Here is a 27,055-nt window from a genome sequence, read left to right as displayed (position 1 = left end):
CATGAAAAATTAGTACTTAACTATTAAAAACTAGTACTTAACTACTTAACTATTAAAAACTTTTGAGTTTCGACTTTTTTAAACCTTACCAAAACAAAAATAAATCGCTTCAAAAAGACGGCTATATTGCATGCGAAATCTCAATAACAAAATCCCGAAATAATTCCGTATTCATAGAGTTTTATCGCAAAGCTACCAGATACAGACAGATACAGTATATACCGCGATGGCGCGATCGACTAGATTACATTTTCCGGAAGAGATTCACGGAATTCAAAGCCATAGATGGACCAGATATGTGCAGATGCGCTTCAGTCGTAATGGTTGCGCATTGCCGTTGCTCTAGAGAGGAATGAATGAACATTCCACTCTTAATGTTCATTCATTCCTCTCGTACTCCAAGAGGAACGGCAATGGTTAGCGTTGTCCACATTAGGCATGATCGGCAGTTCGGCGCTACAAATGCAGGATCTGTAGAATCTGCGCACAATGCACCTCAGTTACCGTACTAACGCATGCCGATTCTGAAAATAATAGCCCATACATTCCCAAATTAACATAAACTGTCAACAATAGTTTTTTTCTATACCTCCTGAGCACCTACTTAAACCTCATTATATCCAAACAACCACAGTCACAGTACCGGTGTCGGGCAGTAGTGTTAATTATTAATTATCATATACACAATAAGTGCATGTACGTAATATATATCGAGTTTTTTCTATATGGATATTTTAGGTGCGCATCTGCTCGATTCCTTCTTCCTCCACTGTATTTTCGGTCCATGGCAGGGTAAAATGTCAGATTTACCGGATCGTCAGTGTTCCAGTAATCCGCATACGTCGAAGTCTTCCATACCATCCTCGTCATCGTCAGCCCTGTATGATGCCTTTACCGACTGTTAAGATCTAACAATAAGTGGGATCCGAATATATTGGATCATGCAGTATAATCTAACCGTAAGTATTGTACATTACATTGTAATGATTGTATTGTGTGTAGTGTGTACATACGCGATATGGCTGATACTACGAAGACTTCTAGCTGAATTTTTACAAAATTAAGAAACATTTTAATACTTATCCAAGCTGGCGCACTACTTTATAATACATATGCGGCTGCCCACCCCACGGGCAGCCAGTTACGTTCAGAATCCGCATCGCGCCGTTGAAATTTCCCACCGTCTGTCTGTTGCAGTGTTGCTATTCAATTTCAAGCAGTGTTCTTGCGATTTTCTTTCTGCGATTTATGCAAATACTTGGATTTTCGATTTCTTTTTGGCTATCCAAATATAATTATCGTTTTGGGGCATAGCCTATTCACATTTAGGGATCGTTTGCGTTTTTAAACCGGACTTCGATTCGTGCAGTACTTATTTATCCGAAGCTCGTCTCTGTGTATAGATATGAGATGTCATCTTTCGTTCGTCGGCGACCCACTGATACAACTGCGAATTAAAAATCTAAGATTATTTTTATGTCTTTGCATTTTCGCCCTTTTTATTGTGACATGTGATTTTGTCCCTGGCAGCTGCAGGAGCGCAGATTATTCATCCGAATGCGGTGAGCACCGTTTTTATACGGGCTATTCTGCCTTATATAATCTGCTCTGGATATCGTTTTTCTGAAACGAATTGCAAATTCGCTCGTTACAACCCCCCTAAGGCCCTTGATGGGGCTTCTTATTTTGTCGATAATCTAAACAAAAACTATTTACGAAAATCGTGGAAAGAAAATCGAAAACGGCAAATAACTGCTGATCGTGAAAGCCCAATCATTTCAACGGCGCGTGCGCGATGCAGTGAAGTGTGAAGCACTGTGAACGGCACTGACTTGTGAATATAACTGGCTGCCCGTGGGGTGTGCACTGTGTACTGGAAAGAAAAGTGTTTAGCCATAATCGGAAATGGCTACGTACTCTCACGGCCTCACCACCCTGACCACATTTTGCTGTTGTCACCTATGGTCACACTAACACCGCCTTCTGCTCACCATCGTTCACAGTGTACTGTATATCCATCGGAGTTTCTACATGAAAACAAATGCTAGAGGAACCTGTAGATGTTTGGCGTTACGGCGCTATCGACGTGACGAACGATGTCGGTGCCATTCACCATGGAGCGCTCATCGACGTCGATGCCCGGAACACCACATGCATCGTCGATTTTGACTATCCTGGCCATCGCGCTGAGACTGTCCCCTTATCCCGCTGCTCCTGCCCCATTTTTTACAAGGAAGATCTAATTAAGTGGGACAGTATGGTATCGGAGCAGAGCGGCACCAAAAACCGCGAACAGCATGCCAAAGCGTTAACGCTACTGCGACTTGACCGTTACCACCCGTGGCGTTGGTACCCGTGCCGTATTCTCGTTATGCGAGATTCTTACGCATTTGTTGAGGTTTGTATGGATGAAACGGTTGTCCGCTGTGTGGTCAGCATGTTCGCTCAACGCTTGCGGCCAGCTGCTTACCGACTAAAAGGTCACCCGGAGCGTGAATACATGAAATCGAAAATGTCGCTACCAGCGGACCCACAACTGCAACAACTGGTTACAGCACATCAGCGGGAGTGTTTGGAAGTACTGCGGCGTGAAGAGCGGGTGATTGTGTTAGCCATTAATGCTACGAAGATGGTCTACATATGTCCAGTTACCAAAAAGTTTCCTCCGCAAAGATGTGTAAGCACGATGATCATGTTTTCTGATTGAGGATAAATCGTGACCTTCATGATGTTTTAACCATTTTCAAATATGTTTGCAAGTATAGAAGTGTGATAGTTGACGCAGTTTAATACTTTGTGTTTCTAGCTGATTGATATATTAAGTTATAATAAAATACGATGAACGATGACGGAAATAATAAAACAAGGCCTATACAGGACATGGGTATAGGTCTATTTTTTACAGGAAAAGCTTCTTCGAAACCTTCAAAAGTCGCTGGCGAATCAAGAAATGCGAAGCAAGTATCAAAAAATACGAGAATGGCATCATCAGAATATCCAGTACAAATTTGGTTTTCTTGGACATTTACCGGTAAAATATTTTAGGTCACCAATTAGGGTGTTTCTGTAGTAATCACTACATCGGATGCTGGATGACTATTTGACATATTTTAGAACATCAGTAAAACACAGCATGCAGATGTCGAGACTTCCCAGTTTGAGTTTATCGGTTTGCCTTTCGAACTGCAAAGAGAAATCTTCCTCTGTCTGGACTTACATGATCAGCAGCGATGTCGCCGTGTGCATCCAATCTGGAATACCATGATATCATCGTGTCCGTTGCCGGTGACGATCTGCCTAGACAAATTCCAACATGACCACAACCTGGGATATAAATTTGCCGTGATCCTGCACAAGACCGTCAAGACCTCCACGCCCATGGTCACTATTACAGGAACCTACTCTGAAGATATGCGCCATGTCAGCACCATTATCAGTATGCTTTCTGCAGTAGACGTTCGAGTACCTGTCGTCAACATTTTCCTGAAAATTGTCTGGAGCTCCGCGGGGAGCGAATGGTTGGAGATGTGGTCAATACCGCGCACAGAATGTGCACGCACGCGTCCCTTGGGGAAGCGGCTTCACGGTACGTTGACAGCGGAGCCGGCGTCAGCGGGTTTCACAGCAGAATACGGTTTTGCCGACTTTTCGTTACTGTGCTGCTGCGATGCCTTGTATGGGGAACCGCCGGCATCTCGAATTTCAGCTTGTTACCGCATCTGTAACTTACGCGAACTGGAGAACGTGGACGTGCAGCTGACGCTGGATGGCGAAGTTTGGTATAGGAAATCTACCAACAGGGAGGATGCGGAAATTGATCATCCGCGCGCACGAGAAAGGAAAAGGTCACATATGCAGTTATCCGCTGTTGGATCACGGCAGGTATCATCTTTATACAAACTCCGCTTGCCAAAATGCAGATATATTACGTATAAAGTACTGTACAAACGATAGCTAGCGTAGGTCGACGTCGCTGTAATAGTTATATTAACGCCGCTATACTGTGTGAATGGTAATCGTGTCTGCCTTGGATGAATATTAATTACTGTTAAGTACTTACCGTGATGTGGGTATCGCAGATAAATAATCGTCGAATGGTATGCGTCACCCGCTGCATATTAGAAAAATTGTGCCGAACTTTTTTCTTGAATATCTCTGGTCAGTTTTAAAATCTGGAAAAAAGCAACAGACGGCGTTTCCGTTCAGTCGGAGTTGCAAAAATTCTCTTTAGTCATAAGCCAGTACTTATCCGTGCTGGGCTTGTATTATGTACTGTATGTACAATGTATTTACGTGTATTGTTTACATGTCAATTCCTTACTGAGTAGGTGCTGAGACTGTGGCAGCCTGGTGAGCGAATGGGACAACTAGATCGGATTCGCGATTCACCTTGGGCAGGAATAACTGAAAAGCATCGGGAGCTGCTGTCTAAGCGGATTCTTTTAATGCTGCGGGACGAGCTTCATAAGTGTTAAGCCGAATGCACTGCTTCTGTTCGTGTAGGAATGGGAATCCAAATTTTGCTCTTTGTTGTACGGATGATGGCTTCATAAGTTTTAATTTAACCGCTAATTTGTTTGATTTTGATAGCAACATGACTATATACCGGTACTTCAGTGGTTTCTTGGAATTGATCGAGATGATTAACTTCATCCACACTGCATCGCGGTACAGGCTCCGAAAGCCGAAGAGAATCGAAGCTGGAAACAAAAATAAGGGCAAAACAACAAAAACATTGGGCATGCTGACCTTGTGACTGAATGAGACTGAAAATGCTACAGGATGATGGTCCGGGATTACTTAGTTGCATGAGTTCTCTAAAGTACGTAAATCTCTCTTTGAATCACTTCTTTGTGTACAGACTGTGCCAATGGACATCAAAGTCCGGTTGTTAATCTGGTTATCTGTTTTAACACTCGCACAATTTCTACTGCCGCTCAGGCGCAATAAATGCTTAAAAAACCAAGAACAAATTCTGCAGATGTGCCACGCTCTTTAGCCTTATATGTATTCCTAGAGAATTTGGTAAGCTATAGAACTAGCTAAAATTTTAGGAAAACAGAACAACTGTGTTATTGTTAGCCAACAGAAACGGGAACACTCCCGAACCGGAAGTGGCACACGTTTTCCCTGCTTACGCTCGACCAGATTTTTTGTTTTTGAATCGGACAACGTACGTTGCTTGATCCTGCTATTCAGCATATTTTAATACCGGTTTATACTTAGGGAAAATTAGTTTGTTGATACGGGAAGAGAAGTTTGTGACACAAGAGACTGTAAAAATCGCTCTGTCCGCGGTTTCACCGTCTCCCTCGGACTGGCTTTGTAGCTGAATGCGCTGATTTGATTTTACTAATGTTTCATTTGTTGATTATTTGAGTATTTGAGGCATTCTTATTATTCGGTATTCTTCATTTCTTCTTAATATTAATAATGTTGGTTTCGCTCCAGAAAATGAACTAAAATTCTGAAATATCATTTGCTCATTAGGAGCCGTGTGAACACCACATCTGAGGTCGACCTGCACAGCAACCGTGTAACAACACGCACAGAGCAAATTGAATTGCTGGTAACAGCTGGTTTACACAGAAAGCGAAGAGCTCACTGAAGAAACGTCAGAAGATAAGCATTTTGTTACGTTGTTGTTGTTATCTGGAAATAGCGTAATAAAGTAGAGATCAGTTCCTCAGAGTAAATGGGAGCCTCGACTTCCCAGACGAGTCCATCTCGCAAAACTAACAACCGGATTCGCCACAATGACGGCTCAGATCAACACTGCTAACTTGAGTGACTACCCAGGAGTCGACTCCTCTTTGAAATGTAAACATAACATCCACCTTCTTTCCTCACAGATTCTGCGGATGTGCGCTGCTGGCTGTTTTTTTTAGCTACGGTTGATATTGCAGACTTTGAAGAAACGAGTTACTATTCAAACAACGCAATTTTCGCAGGCAAATGGAATATTAACTGAGCGTCCCAATCTTGATCTGCAAGTCAATGCTCCGTAATATCGATGATAAGAATTTACAAAACTAAAATAGGTCGACCCAGATTTTTTAAATATCGGAACTAACTCCACTCTGAAAAGCACAAAGTAAATGAGTTATGAGAGGATAAAAAAATCCAAGATCAGACAAACTGAATTTTTGATTCTGTAACGGAATGTTAAATTTGGCGCGAGTGTGCAAAAGCCTCGTAACACAGCCGGAAATGGGCGTGTTGCACGATCGTGATTGGCGCTGCCTGGCCGGCGCACAGGAAAAGCCGACGTAAATCGAATGTGAAATTGTGCGAGTGTTAACCATAAAATGCTCCTGATGTAATAATGATAGTTATACAGCGCCTGATTGATTGTTAGTTTGGTTTTTGGCGTTAAAATTAGTATATTTTGGACATTAGCAGCTCGACATGATCGGCGATTCAAACGCTAAAATAACTAATATTATTAAAATGTTGTAACCGACAGATGTAGCGATTTGAGGTCAGCTCATATTTTCTGTTTCGCTACTGGAACAAAGCCAAGATGCCCGTTTTTATATAAAAAGTCCACAGCATCCATTCGGCATTTTGCTAGACCGGAATTTTCTTTTGTTTGTTCGACATTATATAATTTGAATTTTGACAGCGTATACGTAATAATCAGAGTACATACCGACTGTTTTTACTTTTTAGATTGTGAAATAATCTGTGGATTCTGTGCGCACTCTTAATATGTTTGTTATACACAGTACAGTATCAGATACACCCATGCCATGACGAAAAAATTTTTGTAGAAGGATCCAAATTAAACGATTAAGATTTGTGAGTTCTGTTTGGCAGTAATTGTACCAGTGCCATTAACGTGTTTTCACATCCATCTAACCAGGCGATAAGCTGAGTGATAAATTTCTTGTGTGAAATTTAAGATGCAGATAGCACATAATAGAGCGTAATGCTCAGAAAGCAGCCATATGCTACACTGCAGTTATAGCAACTATAAATTTTGTTCTACGATGAATTGTTATGAAACGAATACAGTAAATGAATTCGACTGATAAATTCTTTGATTATACTATAAATATGCTTAAACGATTTTTGATGTGCACCTGCATGCTATGTCCAATGCGCGTAAGGCGTAAAGAATGTGGCGTGGCGGGGTCGGCACTCGGCAGATCCTATCCCGCATGGCGGTTTAACCATACTTCGGTGTCGCCAATATTTTAATCAAATGCGCTATATAGATGGACATATCAATCACCGTAATGACCGGAGGAGGGGAAGCTGCTGCCGAAGCGGATACACTTGTACTGTATAAACTTGTACTTTCTTGGATGTACAGTCATCATCATGTACGCCAGTATTTTTTGGATGCGGTCAAGATGATCGCCTTGACAAGATGACGGACGTTGTATCACATCTGCGGGTATGACCTCCGAAAGTCGAAGACAAGCGAAGCCCGAACAAAACAGAAGACCGTAGTGGGCACAGGGCACGCTGGGACGTGTGATAGAATATCTTTGAGCGAGTAGAGAATGTTTGGGTGAAAATACTACGGGTGGATGCCGCGGGATTTCAAGAATCTGCTCTCTAAAATAAATCTGTCTTGAACCGTTTTTTTGTAGTTGTGCCTATTGTACCCACGACTCATGGACATCAAGTCCGGCTGCTTACCGAGTCTATTGATTCTATTCTAACCATTTAAGAGCCCTTATATAAGAATGACAATAATTCCTAGCGCCAAGTAGAAGTTTCGTATGTGGCAATAAAGTTACTAAATAAACTACTTTCCTGACAGTGGCAGGCTGACAGCTCGATGTCATCGACGAATCGGAGGTTCAAATTACCAATTAAAAGCTTAAATTATAACCGGAGACGTGACGGGTGGATATCATACATCTGCGGCATACTTATGACTTCTTTAATCAATGTCAAATCGGTATTCGATACAAAAGGAATTATCAAGAAAGAAAAGGAAGCCTTGGCCGGCAAACCACTGTCATAACTCACAAGCACAGTGAAACCGCCGAACAGTGAAAAAAGTAACAATCGACCGGGGTAAGATGGCCATAAATAACACAAAATAAATACATTGCACATTTTTGGAGCATATCGTTCGAAGGAAGATGACAGCACGGCTAATAACCACGGATTAAAAGGTAAAATTACGGGTGTAATCATACTCAATCGTCGGTATGACTGCCTGGACAAATTTCAAAAAGATAACCAGGTAATTGTGCACACCCAACTCCTTTCCGCCATCGGCCACAGTCTGGATGATCTTCTTCATCACCTCGGCATGCCTGTAAAACAGGGGCACGCAATTAATAAAATCAGGCAAACCAACATTACTAACTACATCAAAGCTTTTTTTAATCTCTACATTTTCTTAACAAAACTCCAAAAATACAAACAAACTGCGTCTGAAGTGGCAATATTGCATGCAAAAACCCGGAACAAAATTCCAGAATAATTCCGAATATTTTAAGTTTTAATCGCACGGCAAAATATTTACCGGCAAGGATGAATGGAAGCCATAGGTGGACCGGAAATGTGCGGATGCGCCTCCATTGTAATGGTTTTCTTGGCATGATCGGCACTAAAATCTTCGTACATCTGCTCCACTGTTAATGGATGTCGGTTCTGAAAAAATAAGATCCAGATGTTCCCAGATCCCCAAGTACTGTCAACTTTAATTTCTCAAAATCTACAGATGTTTAACAATTACCTCGTTATATCCAAAAAGCCACAGTCGCGGTGTCTGGTAGTATTTATCATACGTGATGTGGAGATCGTAAGTGCGCGTCTGCTCGATGCCTTCTTCTTCCACGGACGTCTGGGCTTTGGCTTTCGTTGGGACCGTCACCAGCGTACTCTACATGTAACAACCACAAAACAAGTTTAGTTACTTGACTGTATTCTCGAATGTCCTTTCGATTAGCAATGCGGCACAATCAGATGTCGGATTTACCGGGTCGTCGGTGTCCAGTAAACCGCTGTCGACGAAATCTTCCATATCCCCCGCTTCTTCATCTTCATCATCATCATCGTCGTCAGCCCCGTTTGATGGCTTCACCGACTGCTAACAACAAAATAACAAACACACAATTACTGATGCTAATATAACTTGCAGTTACTACAGTCCAAGATAATTTCCCATTCCAATTCACTTATCATGGAGATATCATGGGACAACTCGGAAACAAACCAAAGTATATAAAAAAAATTAGGTTTGACGCAGAAATATTTTGAACACGTGGCGGGACTAGAATCTGTATATTCAGCGATGCGCACCTCTTGCTTAACAGCTTCCGTTTTGGTCTGCGCTGCCGCGGATCCCGCATCGCCATTCTCATCTGGATGCGTATCCACCCAGCCCCCATCCGTATCGCCTTCAATCTCAATTATCCGGTCATCCCCCTTACTTTCCAACTGATGACAGCGGCGGTAACAGGGCACTGTCCACACAACACAAATTTTAACAGATACAATGCACAAAAAATCACGCATCAACAGTACACATTTATTAATAACGAATTACTGTGGAAACTGGCCATCACATTCTACGAGTAGTAGTAGTCTACCAATGGAGTTTACTGCGGACAATTACAGAATTAGAAGCAATATAATTTTTTACCATTGCAGAAAAAAGAAAATGTTAGTTACCTATGTTACGAATGCCATTTTGTTGTAAACTTGTACGTGAACAAATCAGTTACGTACTGCATACAGTAATTATCATCCTAAACTGTAAACATACTGTACTTACCATTTTTCGTAATTAGGAACTGCTTATCAGGAGGCAAGTAGGGCTTAATTTTGCTCGGCTCTCCTTGGCTCCATTGCCATGTAGGGCAGTAATGCACCAGATGATCTCCAGCGATCACAAACTATCAAAAAGTGAACATACATAGCCAACGATGATCAGCTGTGTTTGTTTGTATGGTTCAGGCTGAAGAATCGTACCAAAAATCGCCACGTAATTTAAACTTAGACAGAACGGATCTCTACGGATTCCTCGTACTAACCATTAAGTACTATGTGTGAGAACAGGGTGCGCACCTAGTACAAACACAGTAATAAAGTACACATACCTCTTCTGGAGTCAGTACACCAGTCTCTTTAAATTTGGATTCCTGCCAATCAAAGACAACATTAACATTCCTGGATCAAACCTCCCATTTAGAAACCACATCTCTACACGCACATATCCCTGAAATCGGGCTAAAAGCGCTGTACCTTGAGAACAGGTGAGAGATATTCAGCCACTCCGAGAGCTGTCCCTTTCATGTTGTTGATAAAATCCTGCATAGCCATGACTGAATAAAACTCGAAAGAGAAAGGCAAGATTATTCCGCAAACAAAAAAATGAAAGACAATACGCGCAATGAGGACTGGGCACCGATGTTCAGATTCCGAAGAATGGCTACGCAAACGGCAAATCCTTAAATTATTCCAAAACACGAAAAACTAAATTACTAAAAAGACAAAATTCACAGCAAATAAAATTTATGAAATCACAGGGCTGGTGTTGAAATCCATTACCATGGAAGTCACGTAAATACCATTTCCATTAAAATTTTCCATACGGATTGACTTACAGTACTAGTGCGCTTGCAATCGTTTTCCTGTTCACGAGACGATATTACAGGGCAGCCATACAGGGCAAGCACGCAGTCAGCCAAGAACAGCATTTTATTGACGCATCGCATACGCAGAACGTATCACCTGCGCTTCCGGGAAGCGTAGGCCGTGTAGTGCATTGATTCGTGAGAAATTTGTCAGAGTGGTGTTGGCAGATTTTCAAAAAGCCTGGAACATTATTTTTGGCATCAATGCGGTATTTCGTTTTTTATCGTCCCGCAGTCATCCGCAACTAATTGAGTAAGGAATAGATTTCGATTCGTTTGTCCTCGTCTCCAGGCACACCTTTAGTGCAGGAGACGGCAGCTGCTGCAGTTTCAGCAGTCTGCGGATCACAGCGAGTTGAGTTACTTAATTAGTTGAACGTTGAATCGTGGTTGAGTGCTTGCTGGGGGTTCTTTGTCCTGACCTGGTTTCCCCTTATCACTGACGCGCTACAGTATGACGACAGGCAGGTTTATGGTGTTGATGGTGGGCCAGTGGGATTGCTGATAATTGCCGTGGCCACGCGGAACCCGATAATGCTCACGCTGGTTTGAATCCTTCGCTAACAAGGTGGCATGACAATTTGGCATGATTTATCGACGGTCGCAGTGTTTTCCCGTGTGCTATTCTGGACTGTTCTCGGTTATTTTAGACAGGTATGTCATCGTTCAGCGTTCAACCTGTAGAAATTTCGTACACGAATGTTATTTGTGGAGGCAAATTTTCCCAGATTATTGGCGTGTTTTGAAATACCGTCAGATCTGTAAATTTTTTTTACAAATTTCCGGTTACTAAAAAAGCTGCAGCGGTGTTGTTAAACTGCGAAATAGCTGGAAGTTATAGCTTAAAGCTTACTATTACAAAATCTTGTGATTTTATCGGTCATTTTCATTTTACATTGACTGTCAATAATTTGCTACTGTATTAAAGTGAACATTTCGAATGTAATTTTGACGTAAGGTTCTGATTTAATCATTTCCGGTTAGATCATACGGTTCGGCGAACTTTCGGCGCGCATGTGCAACATTCGATCATGACGTGTACCAGCGCTACGTACGAAACAACCGTCTGTTTCGAGTGAATTTAGTAGTGATGAACGGTTAATCATGGTGATTTCGAGATGTAGTGGTTTATTTCTCGTGATTCAGTTTCAGAACGGGAATATTCACGCGGAGTGCGACTAATTAATTTTTCGGAAATCCAATACGTACTGCATACCGCTGCGATACTTTAGGATAACTGATATTGGTGCTTGGTTTAAAAATATACGATTTTTATTTATTTTTCCAGCAGGACGAACCGTTGTTTATATTGTGCGTTCTGCGTTATCGTACAATGTTTTGGTGAAATCGAATCGCATTTCTAAACAGATATTTTCCTGAGTTTAACCATTTACAATTTTGCCATCTTGGGTATTTTTAAATTTTTACGTTGTATAATTTTTCGGGAATGTTAATGATCTGGTTCATGGTTGAAAAGCGCTAATCGGGGATTCTGGGTGATGATTAATTACTTTATCATTTTGGACTGATTACGGACGGACGGTGCATTAACACGGTTTACTTGTACTTGTTTTACAAGAGAATTTTATACAAATTTTTATTTTGATCGCCCCATCCTAATTTGTCCTCCGCACGATGCAATACAGGTGTCGCATTAACTTCATCCCCACCCAACCTTTTTTCCGCTGACGTGACAACCGTGGTGTTGATCTTTGCAGACGGCAAGCTCTCTCACCCTGTCCACGTGATCCTCTCGCATTTCCCGTCCGCCTCTAGTCATGGTCAGTCCGCATTCCCCGTCGAGCAGCGACTTCCAGCGTGTCACCCGCTCCAAGACCCGCCTGGCCCCCTCCGATCCCTCCGACGTCAGTCCCCCCGCCGCCGCTTCCGCCGCCAACAGCGGGAAGGCCCGCAAGCGGAAAATGAAAGCCGCACAGTCCAACGGCAGTCTTCCCTCCCCTGCGGCCAGCGTCGTGACGGTGGAGACCAACGGGAGTGTGCGCGGGTCCAAGGATCTCCTGGCGGTGGGATCGGGCAGCTTCCGACCGCGACTGCCGTCCAGTGCGTCCTTTGAGGAGCGCCGTAAGCGCGAACTGGAGGTGGAGGAGGATGAAAGGAAAAAAATCACTCTCTTCCGGTCTCCCTTGATGACCGTGTACTATTTTGTTATGGAAGTGTCACTTTTGGTACGGGAGTTTGGGACCAGGTGAGAAAACAGTCACGATAACCTTGCAGTATTATTATTTACGATTACGATTTCACATTTCTCGGTTTATTGCGTTTATCAAACTTTATTTTTACTGAGCAAATTCAAACATTTTGAACACCGTAACAGTTAATTTGTTTACGAATATTTGTTTTTTTATTGTGTATTAAAATTGTGTATTTTGGTGACAGTGATTTTATCTAGAAAACCTCGGGGAAATTAAAGTTTTGTTGTTAAGAATAATAGCGTCGAATTTTTAATATGCGTCGACTGTTAATTTTTATGCATCTTCTGAATGAAATGTTTCGCTTTAACTGTTGTGGGATTATCATATCGTAAAAAAATGTGCAGTTTTGTTGGACTATTGTTATTTGTTATCGCAGATTTTTGTTGTACTACTTACTTTGGTGCATATTTCCTCATGGCAGGCTGTCCTTAATAAATTTTTTGGCACCGCCTAATGTGTCGGTTTTTTCTTAATGCAGTTCGATGGGTTGATCTGATTTGGACTTGATGTTTTTCTTCTTTTTTGGCTGTAGGCTCATTCGCTCCAACCTGATTATTCCATTTGCCCTTTTATCTGCACTGGTTGTTGTCACATACAACATTCAGGGACCGCATCAGTGGGTAAGGAAATCGGAGATCAATTTTGTTCCTCTTTATTGAACAGTATTGGAAAACAAGGAAAAACCTTCGGCAAATTTCGTTATTTATACCGAAATTTATATGCTTCCCCCGAATGATGCGTCACTTTGTGTTGTCAGCTTATTATATTTTTGACGGTTGTATGAAATAATGAAATCTGTTATTATAAATTTATCATAAATTAAGAGATTATTTAATATAGATATTATTTTAATTTTTTAAGCATTTTTCACATACGTAAGGATAGCTGCCGTTGCATTGCCTCCCATATTTTCCTTTCCTGAATTTAACGTTTTCCCGTTTTAAATTTTGATGATGCTGGCTAGTGGCAATTATTTACACAAATTGAAACTGAATCTGACGTTATTCCCATAGGAGCTTGTTGGTTTAATTGCCTTGTGGTTTGATTGCAGTATTATGCCTATGCGGAGAAGAAACTGCTGGTTTGTCTTTACTGGATCGGTTTGGGTGTATTGTCATCGATCGGGTTAGGCACCGGATTACACACGTTTATCCTCTATTTGGGACCGCATATCGCCTCCGTCACACTGGCGGCTTACGAATGTGGGACACTCAAGTTCCCTGAACCGCCCTACCCCGACGAGTATGTAGATATACTGTGTATTATTCAAGCTGGTTTTGTTTTCCAAGTTTCTTAGATTGTGTACTCTGTATTTTGTATTTAACTTTTTATTGCTTACAATTATTTATCTTTTTATAATACATTTTTTAAAGAGAAGTTGAGATTTTTCAGTCACATTTATGTACCGAATTTATTTTCGATTAAATTAAGACGTTACAATAATTATACTATTTATTAAAGTGTCAAAAAAAGGAATAGGAGTTTAAAATTGTTATACACACTGATTACGGAGACATTAATAATTTGTGTTACGCTGGATGATGTACGAATATTTTTTCGGTGTTGTTTGGCTTTTTCTTTTCGATTTATGACTTGTCCATTAACTGATAACGCCTTTTCCCACTTAGAATTCTTTGTCCGGAAGGCATTAACAATGACGTTGATTTTGTGCCGTCGCTTTGGAATATCATGTCCAAAGTTCGACTGGAATCGTTCATGTGGGTAAGTTCAAAATGGGAAAGTTTTCCCGTTACGGAAAATACCACTGTAAAAAGTTGCATTCTTGACTTTGGTAGCTAGCAATCTTAAAAACAATTACCGCTACGGTCGAAAGACGTCAGAACTACGGTTTTAGAACTGGGAATGAAACACTGCTTTTAGCGAAAGTCTTCATTAGGTTTACGCTTAGTGGCACTGCACTACGTTCTCTTCCACTGTATTAAGTGGCCTATTACTTCGATCATGGACCGATGGACGCAATACGTATTTACTAAAAAATAATGAATTACAGATATGAGATACGTATCGTTTTTATGTGTATTTATTTTTTGTAATTATTACCGGTCATCAGCTGCTGTCTAAAAATAGTTTGGCTTTAACAGGGTCTCGGCACTGCCATTGGAGAATTGCCTCCGTACTTTATGGCCCGGGCAGCTCGCCTTTCCGGCCGGGAACCGGAAGAGTTGTTGGAATTACAGGCTTTATTGGAAAGCAAAGAGGAAAAACTGCCTCTCGTAAGGAGATCGACAGTTCCCACATTTACTTGTTTTTATCACTTTTTTGTCGTGGGCAGACTATAAAAGAGCGAGCCACCGTCTTCTTGGAAGAACTGGTTCTCAAAGTGGGATTCTTTGGAATCCTGCTAGGCGCTTCCGTAAGTGTAAATGATATTTGAGTAGGCTTTGAGAAAGGCGACTTTTACTTGAAATTAATCTGGAAACATTAGTGATTTGATTTAAAAAATTTTTGCATTCTTTGTTGCAGATTCCAAATCCGTTATTTGATCTGGCTGGTATCACGTGCGGACATTTTCTGGTACCGTTTAGTACATTCTTCGGGGCGACACTGATTGGGAAAGCGGTGATCAAGATGCACATCCAAATGATATTTGTGATAATTACCTTTTCCGAACGGCATGTGGAACACATTATCAACTCATTAAAGTAAGCAGTGCCCTGGAAAAAAATTGTCTGATCAGTTTGAGTGTAAAATGATGGTGTTTTGTAGACATATTCCGCGGATAGGACCGTATTTGGAAACACCGTTTGTCGAGTTCCTGCGTAAACAGAAGAGCAACCTACACCGGCAGCCGGGCACTGGCGCTCATCAGACGGTAAGGTGGTTAGAATTAATTTGAAGCAGGAATGTTTTGTTACAGTTATATTTAAATTTCGTATTTAAACGTAAAATTTGTGGGTCTATGGTTTATAACTTTATATGTTAGTTAATGTTTGTATTAATTACTGTATAATTTTGCGAATTAAAATGTCAATTAAAATTATTTTCTCACCGTTGGTTGTGAAATTGCACCATGTTTTGTTAGAATTATATTTAAATTTCGTATTAAACGTAAATTTTTTTGTGTATGGTTTATATGTTAGTTAATGTTTGCATTAATTACTGTATACTTTTACGAATAAAAATTTTAATTAAAATGATTTTCTCACCGTTGTGAAATCGCACCCTGTAAATTAATAGGCATTGTAGTCTAGTGGCTGAATAGACTTTTCCATATCTGACATATGAGGTGCTTCAAAATAACACTGGTGGAATAAATTTTCAGTAGCGATTACTTTTCCTGGCAACATTTTCCTGGTGCTTTTTCTAGCAGTGTTTACCGGTGACGTACTCGGTCATCGTTGTACTGTACTCGTACACTCGTTAAGTTGTTCATCTGATATTTATTTATTAAATTTGTATATTAACAGGAGCAGTCGTGGCTGCAGTGGGGCTTTGAGAAGCTGGTACTGGTGATGGTGTTGTCTTTTATCTTATCCATTATCAATTCCCTGGCTCAGAATTACCACCGTCGTCTGAGCGCCAATGCCACCAGTCAGAAAGGCAAACTGCGTGAATAATTCTCCGCGATGTTATGGGGTGCTCGCGCACGTCTTCTTTGTCTTCTCGGTGACCATGATGGATAATTTATTGCTTTTCTTCTTTTTTGTTGTTGACCATGTTCTGATGTTCTGACCGAAGAGATGTTCTCTGTGGATTTTTTGTCCCTGGTGCCTGTTGAAATTACTTTGATCGAGCCTTTTTAAATTGGAATAAAAAACAGAGTTGATGCTGAACTGTTTTGGTGCTCTCCGTTTGTCTGAAATTCCCATTTTACGTGAAAATGTTCAGTCCTTATCCTTTTCGTGTAGTGTTCGGTGTGTACGAAATTACGAATTTTATGATAATACGTTTACCTTGTCTTCATGTAAGAGCCTTCGAAGCTGAAAAATATGCTTGAAAAATTCCTCGTTCTAAATTTGTAGCTCGGAGATTGCTGACAAGAATCCCCAAAAATTGCTCTTAAAAGTGGCTTGCAATCGAACCGACACTCACTTCATACAACATTTTCGATCAATTATTCTGGTAATATTGATGGCTCTGTAATACAGTAATAATATAATTTCACTGTTCCTCTAAATAATCGCTAATTTTACCCGACATGTGAAAGGTCAGTGTGCATCCACCGGAAGTGGAGCGCCGACAAATCGATGGTTCGATTAATTGTATCGAAAACCTCATGTGACTGTTCCAGAGGATAGTTTGCAACCAAAATGAATAATAATTTATGTGGGCACGTTACGTCACACTTCGTAGCGAAAAATCAGCGAGGATGGTAGAAAAGCCTCAAGTGCAGTACACATTTTGTGGCTGGACAAACTTTACTCGTAGTCTTTATTCCATACTTCGATTGCTGCTATTGTGTAAACCAATTATTTTGCTAGAGTACTATATATAGAAGTATTGTACACTAATGCGCGCAGTTCCTAGTCTACATTTCAAACCATAAAATAAATTCTTCTCTTCGTTCTTATGCACTCTAACTGTACGGTTACCAATTTCGCAGCCATAGACTATTAACGGCAATTAATCTGTTACAAAACCAATATTAAAGCCCGCGCTATAGTTTACAATATAGATACTTCTATTATGTGTGTACAATACATACTCATAGTGTAAAAAACGCAAGAAGAAGCAAAAATGTAGAAAAATTATTAATCGTTCTCATTTAATTATTGAAACACTATTAACATTTGATTCACAATTAGATAAATACTAAACTGTACATTAATTTGATTTACCATAATTATAGTTATTAATATCTACTGGTAACTCTACTCGAGTAGTACCGGGTAAATTGGTAAAATATAAGTAGTTGCAGTATGTTGACAGTGCCGAATTGGGATGCAAAAAATTAATAGCATCGGTTTGTGTTTAAGCTTGCGGTATGGGTAAAGTTCAAAATTAATGGCAAATACACTTATTAAGTGCTACTAGCAGCTGGCTTGTTTGAGGTACTGTCATAATCTGCACAATAATAATTAATTTTTAAGTACAGACTTTAAAATTATTAAAAATACTTACGTACATACATACGCGTACAGTACCGTACTCTGTATTGTACATACAGAACCGCATACACAGTGCACTTTGTATCGATCCAATCGGAGTTGACGAGTGCAGCCGACGCAGTTGATCCGACGCGCTCTGCCCGTGTTTAAATGTTATGATTGTGCACTCTTCGGACACAACACGTCCTCGCTATTCCCCCGAATTTTCCCAGCATCATTCCATCCAGGAAATCCGTGTCATTTGTACGACTCCCAACATCTTTCGCCTCGGATATCAATTATTCACGGTAGCCGCCCGTGCGACAACTTTCTTAACGATCATTATTCCGCGCTGTGGGCCGCTGTTGTTGATGTTGTGCAGATCCGCGAAAATGTCACTCGGTGAAAGCTGAAAAGGTGCGCGTTGCGCTGCTCGATGCGAGAGCACTTTGCTGAGGATGTGTCGCGATGCGCGCGCGGGGCTTATATTGATTTGTTGGCCCGGGATTAGATTAATACGCGAATAATTGACTCGGTACCCGTGTTGTGCTCATGGCCAACTTGTTCGGCCGTTCTGAGTTAATAAATCGCTGTGGAGAAGCTGGGATTGTTGTTTTGTGAGGTGAATTCCGTGGGAATCGCGACGCGTCTCCCATGGCCAATAAACGCGAATCGGTTAAGGTGATCGTGCGCTGCCGTCCGCTGAGCGATAAGGAGATCGCCGCTGGATTTGCTCAGTAAGCTCGCTCTTGCCCGTACCCAGTTTTTAAACATATTACACCGTATTTTGATACGTACTCGACTCCTTAGAATATTTTCAGAAATGTTTATTGGCAGTATAATTCGGATTTCGGAATGAGTCTGCCTTCGGCGGGTTGTTTCTTTTGTTATGTGGAAGTAATTCTTGAAATCGTATAAAATAATAAAATACGATTTCAAGAATTATACCGTTTGTGATTTCCAACATTTTGTACCAACAACCAAGTACCAGCTGACAAAAGTGCGACACTAGTGAGTAGTGACGCTACTAATAGTAATTACTGCATTAATAATACCTATTTACTATAATAATTATTTTGTTAATTAGTTGTACAGTATTTACGAAACTGCGCCTAGCTTGCGCGGTACGTCGTTATGTTTAATAAAAGCTGATTTCTGTACAAATTAACTGCCGACAAGTTTAAATAGGTATTCACTATTCAGCGCTAATTGTGATCAGATTATGATGACTACAGTACATTGACCAGTGAGTAGTGACTACTCAATAAGGAATTGGCGAAAGCAAAAAAAATTAACGCCACGATTATGTACATTATGATTTTAGCAATTGCGAAAGGTATGATAAGATATGTTGTTGTCGAAGTTCAGGGGCACCGATAATGCATGCCCATACACTACGTTTGTTTAGTGAATATAAGACGCACACCTTTTCCGGTAACATGGAAATTTGATTAATCAAAAGCAAAACATATTCCGTGATGTCAGTTTCCCGTGCACCAATTGTTTTTCATATTATTCGATCGATTAATTTTTGTCTTCTCCATCGGGAACAGAGTCGTGGATGTGGATTCGAAATCCCGCACCATCCGTCTCCGTCCCGAGAAAGACACAGCCGGCGAGAAAGACTTCACCTTTGACGCCACTTACAGTCAGACGTACGTGACCAACACGGCAACATCCTCGCACAAGCACTCACTAATTTGTCTAATTCTTGTCTCGGAGTGTCGAATGTCCGTGACGGTTAAAATACATCTGCAATTGCGTGTTCCTATAGATCGTCACAGGAGGACATTTACCGGGAATCTGTGCTGCCGCTGGTGGATGCTGTTCTTCAAGGCTTCAACGGGACTATCTTCGCTTACGGCCAAACCGGAACCGGCAAGACCTTCACCATGCAAGGTGCGCTGATTAACAAAAAATTTATAAATAGAATTTTTTGAATATTAAAAAAATTAATGAAAGTGGCAGTCGTGAAATGTGGGTGTATTTTGTTGTTTTGACCGACAGGCAGTAAACAGCAGCCGGGAATAATTCCTCGCGCCATGGAGGGCATTTTCCAGTATATCGATCGCTCCACCAATGAACATTATCTGGTTACCGCGTCGTATTTGGAGATTTATCAGGTAATCAGGAGTTATCGGTCATTGTAATCCTTGCAAAATGTTTTCTGTCGGGTATATATTTATCTATAATAAATAAAAATATATAATATTTATCAGGGCTTGCTGTTACAGTATCTGTAACACCTGTACTAATGTAGGATGTACAGCATGTACTTATGTATGAGTCTAGTATTGCGTGGGTGTAATTTTTTAGCCGACTTCCGAATATTTTTCTCTGTAATGAGTGAGCAACCGTAGTGTACGGTATTTCAAAGGCCGGCTGTCCTTTCGTATATGAAGTTTTCGTTTGATGTTGATTCAGCTACGGAAATGGGTTTGAAAAGCTTTATTTTTAATATATACAACATTCTGCTCTTCTTCTTCTTGTACTTCTACTGGTTGTGGCAAATAATTTTAAAAAATGAACGAAGAAATTGTGATTTGAGTATATCCTACTGTACATATGATTGTAAGAACCGCAACCAACATTTCGGATCCTCTGACCGTACAACGAACCTCTCTTCTACGACAGTTTTCTGTCTGTACACCTATGTATATATATGTCATCTGGTAATATGCGCATTAAGCATTTTTCTTTCAGTTGCATGTTGTGCATTGCTCGGATGATTTACAATCACAATAATTTTAAAACACCGCGGCTTACTTATTCCAGGAAGATATACGAGATCTGCTGGCCACGAAAGATAAGGACAGTGGGGATCGTAGAATCGAAATCAAGGAGAAGCCCAGTGGCGATATTTATATTAAGGTAACCATTTCGGAACGCTTTTTTACTTTTTTGCTAAAGAACATTTCACTTGTGAAAAAAAAGCTCTGCAAGTCCTGACCGACTGTTGCTTTTGGGTGGCAGAATTTGTCAACTTACCAACTGAAAAGTCTCCGGCATATGGAGAAGATGATGGAGCGCGGGCAAGCCAATCGAGCTGTTGGGTAAATATTGATGTTTGCTCGGTCGAAATGACATCTTTATGGCTTGCTTGCTGAATACAGAACCTCACTTTTTGATGCCTCCCATAATAAGACCAGATTTCCATCAGGTCCATTCAAAATAACTAACGAAAACAAACTGTTTTGTTAAAACATTAATAACTTTTTTGTTAAAACCTTTTTTAGGGACTTGAAAACTTGTTTTTTTAAATATTAAATTATAAAAAAACAAATAAAGTCTTTTAATTCAATAAAACAAATTAAATTTTTAAATTTAAAATCTTTTAAATTCAAACAAAATTAAATTTTTATGATTGCATAGATCTACGGACATGAATGAGCAGAGTTCACGGTCGCATGCCATCTTCATCGTCAACATTGAATGCGGCGTGGTGGGCGTGGACGGGAAGGAGCACATTCGGGTGGGCAAATTGAATTTAGTGGATTTGGCCGGGAGTGAGAAACAGTCCAAGACGAATTCTACGGTATATTACTTACGTGCATCTGGTTTTGATTGTCAATATTGTATTTCTTTGCACCGGAAATTGGTTACGCATTCATGAGACGCCGGTTGTTTATTGCAGGGCGATCGCTTCAAGGAGGCCACGCAAATCAATTTATCCCTGTCCACACTGGGAAAGGTCATCACCGCCCTGGTGGACAAGTCATCGCATGTGCCGTATCGCGATTCAAAATTAACCCGGTTGTTGCAAGGTAATGCTGTACGAATTATGTAGCACTGATGCGATAGCACTGATTGCGCTTTCTTTGAGACGAAATATCGTTAACTTTCGGACCGCTGATTAACTGTGGTTATATTTTGATTCTGTGGTACGATTTCTGTGTTCATTTGATTAAAATTCTCAGTTTCTATTCTAACTTCCCCAAGCTATCTCCAAAAAAATTTAGAAAATTTTCAACTATATGCTAAAGTCAAGCATTTTACCAGATAGCAGAACATCGCAGCAACAGTAGCCATTATGCTACGATTACTCGTACACAATACATATCATGCACAAGTACATAGTGCCATTGAGGTGCTTTATGCCAGTACAAAACTTGGGTAAAAAAAATCCTATATTTAACTTGTAGCGCCGTAACAATAATATATCTTCCTGTTACGTTGAAAGTGATGTAGCGGTTGCAGAAATTATTTATTTATTCTGCAGACTCACTGGGCGGCAATTCCAAAACGATCATGGTGGCTAATATTGGGCCGGCCGCGTATAATCTAGACGAAACCATCTCCACGTTGCGGTAAACATATCCTTGAAACAATGATGCAGATGCAGATTTTGCGCTAAAAATAGAAAAATTTTAAAAAAACAAAAACACTCTGCGTAGATATGCACATCGTGCGAAAAATATCAAGAATGCTCCGCATATCAATGAGGATCCGAAGGATGCGAAAATGCGCGAATACCTGGATGAATTAGCAGCGTATGTATTTTTTTGTGATGGATTGTCGGATTGTAACGCATCTGCGGTATCGAACCTATGAAGACATGCCACCAAAGCGTTGTTTTAACTTACAGACTAAAAGCGAAACTGGCTTCACGCTCCCCAATGGGACCGCAACCCACAAAGCTAAAAGGTAGAATTTCCGCCAAACTATTCGACTTTCATCGTGATTTCCACACCCAGTCTGGCAAAAAAGGCTGAATCGTTAAAAATTAAAAATAATAATTACAGAAAATATGGAAGACGAAGACTTAGACAGCGAACTATACGCACAAGAACAAGCGAAAATCGCTCAAGAACGCGCCAGTATGCTGCAGAATGCCGGCTTAAACGATGAGGTAATAATGTAAAAATCCGCATACACCGGCATTGCCAGAATGCCCTTTTTCGGTTCAGTGTGTTTCCATTTAACATGTATTAGATATTTCTGTAATTGTACGTAATCGGAAATATGCGACAATACACGTGATTCGTTGTTTTAGGAGAAGAAAAAAATTAACCAGCGAAATGAATGTGAAAGAGGAGAGCCTGCGGAAACGCGAAGCAGAACGGCAGGATCTCAAGAGCAAAATCGATGCCATTGAGCAGCGGATGCTGCGCGGCACAGGGGAATGTCCACGAGCGAATGTCCCTGCAATCTGAAAGCCTACATAAAACGCGTGCCGAACTGGACGAGCAGAAGGTAGAGTTCGAAGAATTTTATCTTATATTTTTATTTATTTTAATGCTTGTATTTGTCTCCGTACTTTCAAAAACATGATGATTCAAATAATAAAGCTAACTGTGCAAATTCCATCACAGTGCAAAACAGCATCGACGTCGTGTATCAACTTAGGTGTGTGTTGGCGTAGTAGAATGGCGCAGACAATTGTTCGGGGAGACACAGATCGATGTTTGTTTAATTGCAGTACAAGTATGAACTAATGCACTAATACTATAACCATTTGCAGAGCATAATGTACCGATTTTTTAATGATTCCTTTCAGCGGTGTGCAACGGTTTTGAAAATGTTTAGAAACGGGAGGAGGCCATTTTGGAGGCATTGCAGCGAGAGCAGGAAGACGCACGGGAAGCGAATGCAACTGTCAATATTGTCCAGTCTGATATCGACAGCATCCAACTGCGAATCAATAAAGTACGTTATTATTATCAATTTTGTAGGAATATTTATCCGGATAAACAGGATCCTGCACCTACAATTATATGTGATAAAAATTGCACATTGTACGACACTTGTCTATCTGTATATCTATTTTTTTAGAACAGTAATGTTATGAATTTTATTTTTCCCCCGACAGCTGCAACAGCATGTGGCTGTTTTACAAACGGATCTGCAAGCCGAGGAGGATATTGCTCAGCATTTCAACGAGGATACCGGCGATCAGCTGGAAGTTCTGCGCCAGAAAGAGGCACTGATGTGAGACTGATTTTAAATGTTTTCTAATCGGGCAGGTCAAGATATCTTGCAAATTGTGTAAAAAAAAAAGGGGATACACTCAAATCGTTAAATAGGTGGACGATGGTTACGCATTTCATTGGACCAAGCAGCTGGGAGCCGCTTCTGGAAAAGGCTATCTATAATGAAAAGCGTCAAGACTGGGAATTACCTAGGTAATAATGAAGGGAAGAAAGTAATAATAAAGTAAATTAGGAAGAACGGCAACGCTGCGAAAAGTCAAATAAAATTGATGAAATTTTACATACATATATAGACTTCCGTATTTTGTTACGATCCCATATATATAAGTATATATATAAAAATCGTATATACGTATGTATGATTTGCGTATATGTATGTAAATTGCTAAAATTTTACATACATATATATACTTCCGTATTTTGTTATGATCCCTGTTTATTGTACTCGTAGTGAAGTTTCGGATATCACGCGACCACCGTTATTCGTCGACATTCCTGCATACCGGCAAGAGGAAGTGCGAGAGATTTATGGATTATTATTGGTAAATACGAGTAAACAAATGTGAAAAAATCAAATTACATAAGTAATAGTGAAGATTAAATGCCAGTAAATAACCAAAATGTAGCAGAATGAAAAATAAAATAAAAATCAATCAAACATAGGACTTGGGGTTGTTGGGAAAATAGACAAGCGAGCTGGATGATCAGAGAGGGGAGCGTCAATTAATTATAGCGTTAGTATGTGCCCTTGGTAATAACGTAAAAGTGATGATAAAAATAAAGTTGAAGAAATGCAGTACGTTGTTGTGTTGATAAAACTAAATTAGTCACTACGAAGGACTACTGCACGTTATACGAGTAATGTTGACTTATTAAACTGCAATGGAAACATCGAGTTTGACACGGATGTAGCATAGTATAATGGCGCAGCTCGAAAAGTCGAAAAGTCTCCGATCTGGCGGATCTGCTGCTTTTGAACGCTGTTTAAACTTGCGGTATTGTCGAAAATGATTAGGAAGATTTTTTTCATCGATGTTGTTGTTTCCTGTAATGTAGCGATGTAGCTCATTCATTTTTGTTGTTAGCCGGATAATTTGCTGGATGTGGAGCTGGATACGAGCGAAAGTCTCCAGTTTAGCGAAGGCATGCGCGAACTGGACGGTGAAGATGCCGTTGTAGCGGATTTATTAGCGGACGCATTGGACAATGCGGCAATGGAAGATGACTTGGTTATCGACGCCGAGTACGGAAAAGACTTCAAAACTACGACTTTTTCTTATAAATTGGCATCTTGTTTCAGCGTGTTTACTATCGAGCGGCCGGTATCTCGGACGTCATCAAAATTTCTGGATTATGAAAAAGAAAACAATTACAATCGGCGTGGCACTCCCACAAAAACAGCCAGGTTGGTGTTACGTTTCAGTGACATCCGATTTTTCAATATCAGCATTAATCTGTACTGCACGGGATTTTTGTTGGTACATACTTGTGAAATGTGTGCTGGCGATAAGTTCCAGTGCGTGTTTTTCATGAACAAACGTGGAATTGTTTTTCTTTCAGGGATTCGCCGGATTTGACCTTTCCGACTTCGCGTGGATGGATCAAATAAATCGCAGTGTATATATGATGGTTTCTACGTTTGCCGCCCGACTTTTTTTTAATTTGCCTTTCTCAAGGTGATCTCTTCAAATCCTTTGTGAACAATATTTAAGTTTTGCTTTTGGAATATTGCTGTTTTGCCGTGCATTTTGTGAGCGATCTCGAGTACTGAAATTTCGTACCGATTTTACGATTAACAAAATTCCGTGGTTTTGAAAAACGTGCAAATAAGAAAAGCAATTCTGGTGAATATCCATGAAAATTGCAGTTCTGGAAAGCGGTGTGCAATTTTTGGACCTTAAAGAAATTAAATTGTGTCGAAAGGGTACAAAAAAATTGAATTGCTGAATTTACACTCATTATTAGTCAGCAGTTCACGCAGTCTAATTTGAAAGAACACAAATTAAAGCGGGAATTTTGAAAATATCTGATTGGTCTGCGCGACAGATAAAAGAAACCCTTGACCCACATCAATCACTGATCAATGTTTGTCTTTTAATAAGAAACGAAATATCAACATCGAAAGTTCGAAACAACGATGGCGCCGATAATCGCTATCCAAGCCACCACAATGCCTAGGCGGCGCAAAGTGACTGACATACCAGCATTTCCATCAGCTGGCTGCGAGCACATAAAGTCGTCCAGCCCATTGAGATGAAGACAAGTCATCCAAACATCGTACCACAGGTAATTCGACAGGGGACCCAACGGAGTCATAATCATCTTGACTCCAGACGATGATGACCCCTTTGCGTGCCCTGTTGAGCCAAGAGTCTTGATTGTTCAAAGTGCAAATGCAGAAGCCAGTAAAGCACAACCAGTGACAGTCTCCATAATGTCGTTCCCATGGTTGCCGCCGCTTCTGGGTTTATCTACGTAGATAAACTCAGAAGCGGCGGCAACGACGGGAACGTCGCTACACGCGGGAATTGCACCTGCGACACCGAAATCAACAACAACAGATATCTGTTCTTGTTGACATCGGTGCAGGTGCAATTCCCGTGTCCGTTCTGAGTGTTTGGAATTGAATCAACGAAAACGCAAGCAACGAAGTGACACCTGTCCCCTTGCCCTTATCATAGTACTCTGTATGTGCAATGTGTACAAACTACAAAGTAGCTCCGACAATTTGACGATATATAGTACAACCGCAGCACGTAACAGCGTATACGAACTCTGTACGTTGTCAAAAAAGCTCCCAATTAGTACTTGCATTACTGTAATGCCCGTCACGGGAACCGCACCAGCTTCGGCTCTTTCGTGTAATTTATGACGGCATCTGCATAGGTACGTCAGAAGTAGGCAGTTTGAATAAATCTCTCGTGCCTGTGGTGAAACCAACTTTTTGTTTACTGGAGTTCAGCCAGCCGGAAATACTGCAGCAGATTTCTCATATTGCCGACTATTGGGTTGACGTTGGCCAATAGTGAGAAAGGTTGATAAGGAGGGCGGAAAAACTGCAGCGATACATACTGTTTTCCGGAAAGGCGGCAAATGACTTTCCAAATTTCGATGCGTCGCCGCGCGCGCGTTTCTCAAACGTTTACGTGTAGCCACTAACCACCCAAAACAAACTTTTCGTACCGCTCATTAACTCTGTCTGAGTGATACGATTTTTCGATTAATTAATACTGCTTTTTTGCTGCAATACAGCTTCC

At 40.6% G+C, this 27,055-nt stretch overlaps 4 protein-coding genes across 9 annotated transcripts; 3 read left to right on the top strand and 1 right to left on the bottom strand.

Annotated features, from left to right (window-relative positions):
- Nucleotides 1-1,211: 1,211 nt before the first annotated feature.
- On the top strand, nucleotides 1,212-7,455 carry LOC129595583 (uncharacterized). 4 transcript variants are annotated; one of them, XR_008691337.1, is made up of 5 exons: nucleotides 1,212-2,677; nucleotides 2,906-3,031; nucleotides 3,115-3,882; nucleotides 4,329-4,822; nucleotides 7,221-7,455. XR_008691337.1 is itself a non-coding variant. In XM_055492634.1 (5 exons), the coding sequence occupies exons 1-4, from the start codon at nucleotides 2,042-2,044 to the stop codon at nucleotides 4,473-4,475; spliced, it is 1,677 nt and encodes a 558-aa protein (XP_055348609.1). In that variant the 5' UTR covers nucleotides 1,212-2,041; the 3' UTR covers nucleotides 4,476-4,499; nucleotides 4,591-6,295. The 4 variants fall into 4 exon arrangements, 2 of the variants coding, with proteins under 2 accessions (XP_055348609.1, XP_055348608.1); XR_008691338.1 differs by lacking the exon at nucleotides 7,221-7,455 and having other exon boundaries at nucleotides 4,329-4,532; nucleotides 4,591-6,295; XM_055492634.1 differs by lacking the exon at nucleotides 7,221-7,455 and having other exon boundaries at nucleotides 4,329-4,499; nucleotides 4,591-6,295.
- Nucleotides 7,456-7,883: 428 nt separating this feature from the next.
- Nucleotides 7,884-10,472, bottom strand: LOC129595577 (ubiquitin-like-conjugating enzyme ATG3). Of its 2 annotated transcripts, none has more exons than XM_055492627.1 (8): nucleotides 10,216-10,472; nucleotides 10,071-10,112; nucleotides 9,746-9,866; nucleotides 9,271-9,434; nucleotides 8,948-9,058; nucleotides 8,705-8,851; nucleotides 8,492-8,619; nucleotides 7,884-8,279 (listed from the first exon to the last, which is right to left on the bottom strand). In XM_055492627.1, the coding sequence occupies exons 1-8, from the start codon at nucleotides 10,291-10,293 to the stop codon at nucleotides 8,129-8,131; spliced, it is 942 nt and encodes a 313-aa protein (XP_055348602.1). In that variant the 5' UTR covers nucleotides 10,294-10,472; the 3' UTR covers nucleotides 7,884-8,128. The 2 variants fall into 2 exon arrangements, with proteins under 2 accessions (XP_055348602.1, XP_055348601.1); XM_055492626.1 differs by having other exon boundaries at nucleotides 8,948-9,055; nucleotides 10,216-10,446.
- A 284-nt stretch (nucleotides 10,473-10,756) lies between these two features.
- Nucleotides 10,757-16,739, top strand: LOC129595576 (vacuole membrane protein 1-like). Of its 2 annotated transcripts, none has more exons than XM_055492624.1 (10): nucleotides 10,757-11,261; nucleotides 12,326-12,813; nucleotides 13,353-13,440; nucleotides 13,872-14,062; nucleotides 14,449-14,542; nucleotides 14,923-15,054; nucleotides 15,114-15,194; nucleotides 15,305-15,483; nucleotides 15,548-15,653; nucleotides 16,249-16,739. In XM_055492624.1, the coding sequence occupies exons 2-10, from the start codon at nucleotides 12,386-12,388 to the stop codon at nucleotides 16,396-16,398; spliced, it is 1,449 nt and encodes a 482-aa protein (XP_055348599.1). In that variant the 5' UTR covers nucleotides 10,757-11,261; nucleotides 12,326-12,385; the 3' UTR covers nucleotides 16,399-16,739. The 2 variants fall into 2 exon arrangements, with proteins under 2 accessions (XP_055348599.1, XP_055348600.1); XM_055492625.1 differs by lacking the exon at nucleotides 10,757-11,261 and adding an exon at nucleotides 11,503-12,253.
- A 1,272-nt stretch (nucleotides 16,740-18,011) lies between these two features.
- Nucleotides 18,012-25,715, top strand: LOC129595627 (kinesin-like protein KIF3B). Its single transcript, XM_055492686.1, is given in 21 exon segments — nucleotides 18,012-18,605; nucleotides 19,422-19,523; nucleotides 19,643-19,767; nucleotides 19,876-19,991; nucleotides 20,644-20,739; nucleotides 20,842-20,921; nucleotides 21,241-21,403; nucleotides 21,503-21,632; nucleotides 22,088-22,175; nucleotides 22,263-22,358; nucleotides 22,454-22,512; nucleotides 22,611-22,725; nucleotides 22,862-22,984; nucleotides 22,986-23,061; nucleotides 23,395-23,514; nucleotides 23,678-23,796; nucleotides 23,892-23,990; nucleotides 24,250-24,340; nucleotides 24,884-25,041; nucleotides 25,099-25,203; nucleotides 25,359-25,715. Coding segments are annotated over 21 exon segments (2,193 nt in total). The 5' UTR covers nucleotides 18,012-18,522; the 3' UTR covers nucleotides 25,408-25,715.
- The last annotated feature ends 1,340 nt before the right edge of the window (nucleotides 25,716-27,055 follow it).

Source organism: Paramacrobiotus metropolitanus, unplaced genomic scaffold (assembly GCF_019649055.1).
Source record: "Paramacrobiotus metropolitanus isolate TYO unplaced genomic scaffold, Prichtersi_v1.0 Parri_scaffold0000080, whole genome shotgun sequence".
In the NCBI taxonomy this organism is placed as follows: domain Eukaryota; kingdom Metazoa; phylum Tardigrada; class Eutardigrada; order Parachela; family Macrobiotidae; genus Paramacrobiotus; species Paramacrobiotus metropolitanus.
Note: the sequence above shows the minus strand (reverse complement) of the source record. Positions and strands in the feature narration are given on the sequence as shown.